This window comes from Brassica napus, unplaced genomic scaffold (genome assembly GCF_020379485.1).
Source record: "Brassica napus cultivar Da-Ae unplaced genomic scaffold, Da-Ae ScsIHWf_2276;HRSCAF=2934, whole genome shotgun sequence".
Lineage (NCBI taxonomy): Eukaryota > Viridiplantae > Streptophyta > Magnoliopsida > Brassicales > Brassicaceae > Brassica > Brassica napus.
This window is the reverse complement of record NW_026015668.1, coordinates 262626-268625: the sequence shown is the minus strand read 5'-3', so window position 1 is coordinate 268625 and position 6000 is coordinate 262626. Positions and strand designations below refer to the sequence as shown.

Below are 6000 nucleotides of genomic sequence, written 5' to 3'. Positions count from 1 at the left end.
TTTTAACCTCGAAACTTAGTAAAAACAATTATTATTTTTTTGGAAAATCCAATTTTTTGAGTGAGTTGGTTCAATCCGCCACGGTTCACTGCCAAACAACGTTTAAGCATAAAGTAATCGGCCGATTTCCCGGCATTTTAGAACATGGTTTATAACTATATTATTAAAATTGAAATATTTTTTTGCAATAAACTTACTTACATCCTGATAATTACGACATGTGCACCGAAATAATATTTTTTCATCTTAATCTATATTATAATAGTTGAGTTTTTGTTCACTCATCAGCGCGCCACGTCAGTGTTTTGTGGGCCTCAATTTTAAAAAATGTGAAAAAGTATCAAGTCCATGGCTCGAACCCGAATTATTGAGATATAAACACCAACATTTATACCACTAAGCTAAATGATATTTTGTACATTGATGGCCGAACCGAATATATATTTATGAAGGTCAGAAGCCCTTGCTTCTTCGGCTTCCTCTTGAGGGTCGGGCCTACAAGTGTGTTATGGGTTTCATTTTTAAATGGGATTCAACACGTTATATGAAAAAAACTCAAGTTTGCAACAATTATAGTTTTCTCATATTGTAAACTGTTGTGGTTTCTTTTCATCATTGTCTCAAACAAGTCTAGTTACAGAGTTGCGTCGTGTGTCTGTTCGTAATCTATTTTTTCACCTGTGAACTCTTCATGTCCACATCTTAAACCGCTTGATCATAAATATTTCTGATTTGTATCCCCTTTGTAAACCCTATATATATATGATTCTCGTCTTTGATGAACTCAATATTCATCTCTACAAAACTCATTGATTCCTCTTAGATTTAACCATCTTCTAGAAAATGTTTCTCTCTGCCTCTCCAGTTCATTAAACCGGCATCCCGACGTCCGTCACTCAACCTTCGAGTCTCTTCGTCTTGTTCGTAGTAGTCATAGCATAGCCTCTGGCTTCCTCCGCTTCTGGGATTCCCTGAACTTCAAGAAAGACAGGGAGTTTGTGGGAATCACAGTTCTCTTCCTTGATGAAAAGGTAAGTTAATCTTCGATCTATTACACTTATTTAACATAATTGTTTAATTGATTTCATTATTCTTTGTTGAATGATATTATTTACAGATTCTGTGATTCATGGGTTTACTCTCGTCGGATGTGCTAATCATTACATGCCATCTTTGAAAGCAAGTTCCATTGTGAAAGTCGATCGTTTTGAGGTTGCTAGGTGCTCAAGCATGTACAAGATAACTGATCATCCATTCCTCATTGGTTTCATCTCACTAACCATTATTGATGAAGTCATCATGGGTGCTCCTGAGATCAATCTCCGGTCAAGATTAGACTGTTTGACAATCTCCAAGTGATTGCGAACACAAACCTAGAACTCTCATGTATATTAGCATATTGCATCTGAGTTTATATTATGTTTCAATATCATAACTGATATTTAAACTTGCAGATGTCGTTGGGCAAATCCGTTCTGTCTAGGGCTCTGACCTCACCAATGAAAAAACTCGAGTCGTTATCCGTCTCCTCATTGATTAGTAAGAAACAATCAACACATAATTTCCTTTATATTACTGTCTATATTGTAGTAACATCAATAATCAAAAATATTTCATACCCAAGATTTGTGGTCGTCTATTTATCTCCGTTACTTATCAATCTAATTTTACACAAATCTTTATTTTACAGCTTAAAAGAAACCACAATAACCCAAACAATCAAAACACCAAAAACTAGAATCCCAAAAAAGACGAATCATTAATGATCACCTCTCTTTTTGTCTAATCTTACAAATAAACTTCAAAACAAATATACCAAGCCAATCAAGTCAACTAAAACTCAACGATACATACATTGAACCAGCTAAACAAATACAACTACACTGCCAGCTATTTAAAAATTTACAAACTTACTTTCGCAGATGCTTACGAAGAAGACGAAGACGACAACCAAGATGAGTGAATTAATAACTATCTATATTATTAAAACTGAATTAATTTTTGAAATAACCATTTTCATCCTTATAATTACAATATGTGCACTGAATTAATAACTATCAATTAATTAATTAATTAATTATTCTGTTAGATTCTTCTATATCTAAACTTATCAAACTTAGTTAATTAACCAAAATTATCTATTTTGTTAAATTATTCTCTAACCAAGCTTACCAAATTTATGAATATTCTCAAACCTTATTATTCTCTAAAATAAATAAAAAATTTAAAATGTGACTACAAACTTTAAATGTTATATATTCGTGTATATTATTATATCATTAATTTCACATAAAAGAATAACTATAAATGTTTTTGTTAAAACATATGAAGTTATTTTCAAATATATGTTAAATAGTTTAATGGTAAATATAATACATATATATATATATGAATAATAAAAATACAACAAATAAATTTCAATTTAATATTTTTGTCAAAAATAAACATAAAAGTAGAATTTATTTGGCATATACAAAATTTAGAGACATATTTATCTATCTTATTAAAGCATAAATACATTTTATTTTGGAATACATTTATTAATATGCATAAATATAATAATTTATTTTTGTTTATAAATAAATATATCAAAAATGGTTAATATAGTTAAAAATTATTGACTGGCGAATATGTTATATAATATATCATTTTGATTGATTTTATATACAACCGCAATATAACCAATTAAAAAATTATACACAATTAAAAACCGTTGATCTATACTGTCATATATTCAAACAAAGATAGATGCACATTTGTTCAAGCGTTACAATTTTGTACTATGAAGCATTTCATATGTCTATTATATTAAAACAAACACCCTCAATACACATGTCAAACTCTAGTTCTATTTAAAAATGAATCACCATATGGTGAGAACATTCCGTCTTTCAAAAGATGTAAATTCTTAAACTATGTAATTCATATGTTTTGTTCTGCAGTGTTTTTATGATAGTATAAACAAGTTTATGCCCCCTGTAAAGTAATACTATAAAGGCGTCTAGTAATCTTTGTGCTCAATACTATATTTGAGTTCTACTTAAAACGAAAGCTACTAATTGTTGTGAACACTATCATTTATAATATAACATTTAGAATTCTTAAGATTTATATATGATCCAAATCGTGCGTATGTTTACAATATGATAAGAAGGGTCGCCAATACTCACCATGTTTCTAAAAGAAAATTACTACAATTTATAACGGGGGTCCATTCGGGTTGTGTGATGTGTCACTAGTTTTTGGCGTTACGTAAAAATACGACTTGCTTTTAAGTTTTAAGAAAACAAAAAAGAATGCTTCACGTTCGCCGTCTTTTGTTCGTCGAAAAAGAAACTTTATTATATGATGCCATTTTCAGCCGATAATCCCTTTTTGGTTTTCACGTTCGTCAACTTTTAGGTCCAATGCTTTTTTCAATTTTAATAAAATATAGTTATAAGATAGTGATTTATCTCTTTATACGTGTGAAATGTTCGGTTACTCTTAATTAATTTCTTTCATCGGAATCTGTCTTTTTCACTTATGACCCATCATCCATGGGAGATCATAGTATTAGGTGTTTGGTTTACTGTAAAGCATGATTTACATATGATTTACGTACATAGGAATCTGTCTTTTCCACTCATGATCCAGCATCCATGGGTGATCATAATATTAGGTGTTTGGTTAACTGTAAAGCATGATTTATCAAGATAAACAGACCTTTCGATAAATATTATTTTTTAAATCTATTTTTTAATAACTGATGGACCAAATGCTCAGAAAAATGATGGACAGAACTTAAAGTCTGTATATAGACAATATAGAATATTAATTAAAATATACATGTTTTTTTTTTGAGAAGTAAAAATACATGTTGTATTCTAAAAAGTTTATTCTTGCACTGAAAAAAACTGCATTGATCTTTATGTAAATCAATTTTCATATAATGTGTAAAAATTTTAGGAAAGAAAAATCTAACTGAAGCAATAACAACAAAATAACATGGTTTTGTATGGTGTTCTCTGGTTTCATATCTTTCTTATTTTTGAAATGTGGTTATACTACGTGCAGGCCGTCTAATAGCATGAGCAACTGGAGCGGTCGAACATGACCCAAATTTAAAAGTAAAAAAAAAAATTAAAAATAAATATATAAAATATAAATTATGGTTTAAGGCTTTAAATTTTCAGGTAAACTACTAAATTTAGAGTTTATCATTTCAAAAGAGACATCAAATATATAAAATTAGAACTATAAACTTTTAAACTATTCTATTACATTGTTTAATATACCAATAATAGTTTTTGAACAGAGCCAAAAATAATTTGAGACGGCCTGACTACATGCATATTCAAAAACTCTGCAACGAATGTTCAGATTTTTTTTTATTATTAATATGTACTGGGAATTAGTTTTTTTTTAACATTGTAATGGGAATTAGTTATACTATATATTCCAAACGTCTTTATTTTTCAATAAATCTAACAAAAATCTCAGTCACTACATGAAATCCATTGTTATTAACTTTGTTTTTTTAACATACTAGTCATAATCGACGTAAACACGATGTAATCATACGACAGCATCCTACATGCATGACCATTTAAATCAACCTCATACCTTGCGTTTGCTATATACTAAATGCACAAAATAGTAGTAGTAAAATAAAGACGGAAACTCTTTTTTATAAATTGTGGATACTGGATAATAATACGGTCCTTGTTTAGTCAAAAAGGTAAAATAACGAAATTTAGATATCCAACGTACGATAACGAAACTTCAAATATTATATCAACAGAACTGTTATACTTTGTAATAATCTTACAAACCCAAATTCATAATTCTATTATAAAAGAAAAAAACAGATTCATTGCAACCAAATTATTGATAAGAAATACAAATCTCAAAGAAATTGAGAACAACTCACTTGATTATAAAGGAAATCCTAAATAACTAATGATGTTGCGGGTCGGGTCCTCCAGGGCTTAACCGCTCTGGAGTTTTTCCATGGCTGCTGTTGCTGCTACCTGAAGCTTGAACATCCAGTGCAGTCGCGCTCTTAGCCTTAATAGAAGGGTTTAGACCTCTCACCTTCACCCCTATTGGAGCCCGCTCAAGAGGACGGCTTCCCATGGCGACTGAGGCTAGCAGAAGAAACAACAAGAAGCATAAGGAGAAGCTCAACTTAGCCATTACAGTTACAGTATGTTGCAACTAGTTTCTATGTATAGAAAGGCAATAGAAAGGGAGAGAGATGAGTTGCAATTGTGTAGTAGATAACGCGGTGTGTAAGAGTGTATATGAGGAAAGAAGAGATCCAAGGAGGGTTTCTATTTATAGAGTTTTACTGGATGGGTTTCTAGTAATGGTAGTGGAGATGGGTTAAGTTAGCTAAGGACTTGAGTGCTTATGGCAAGTGCAAGCGTGCGTTGTCACTGACGACGGTTTTTCTCGTTGCCTTCATTTTTCTTCATTACCAAAAACATCTATAATAATCATATCAATGCTGCAACCATCTTAGCAAGTGACTCTTGCGACTTTCAAAGTGCAAATTAGTGCTTTGAATAATATAAAATGACAAAGATTGCCGCATTACGGTATAGTACACATATTTAATACGAACGACATCTTAATATATACTTATTGTGTTGGGGCCTATGACTGGTCAAGCCCTTTATAGACTCATGTGCGATCCATTTGTAAACACTCATTGATTTTGTAGGTGGCCTTGTCTCTAGGATGGATTTTTATACCCCAAAAATTGTGTGGATAATCGCGCTTGGTGGTTAAAATGCATCAAGTGAGAATCGATTTCCTCATTTCCATGTAAATCAGTAGAGTAAAACAACTGGTACTTACTTACAATCAATATGATAAATTTATTTTAAGCATTTACGTAGGAGTTCCGAATTGAATTAAGATCTTTTCACGGTGTGTCAATATTTGTTAAGTAATCACCTATGAATATGATCATAAATACTCGCTATGTTGTTATCATGTTATGTCACTGCGACT

General features: G+C 31.0%; 1 protein-coding gene across 1 annotated transcript; it reads right to left on the bottom strand.

Moving 5' to 3' along the window:
- Positions 1-4754: 4754 nt before the first annotated feature.
- On the bottom strand, positions 4755-5538 carry LOC106359673 (CLAVATA3/ESR (CLE)-related protein 2). Its single transcript, XM_013799330.3, has one exon. It carries the CDS (start codon positions 5176-5178, stop codon positions 4939-4941), a length of 240 nt encoding a protein of 79 aa, XP_013654784.2. The 5' UTR covers positions 5179-5538; the 3' UTR covers positions 4755-4938.
- Positions 5539-6000: the final 462 nt, after the last annotated feature.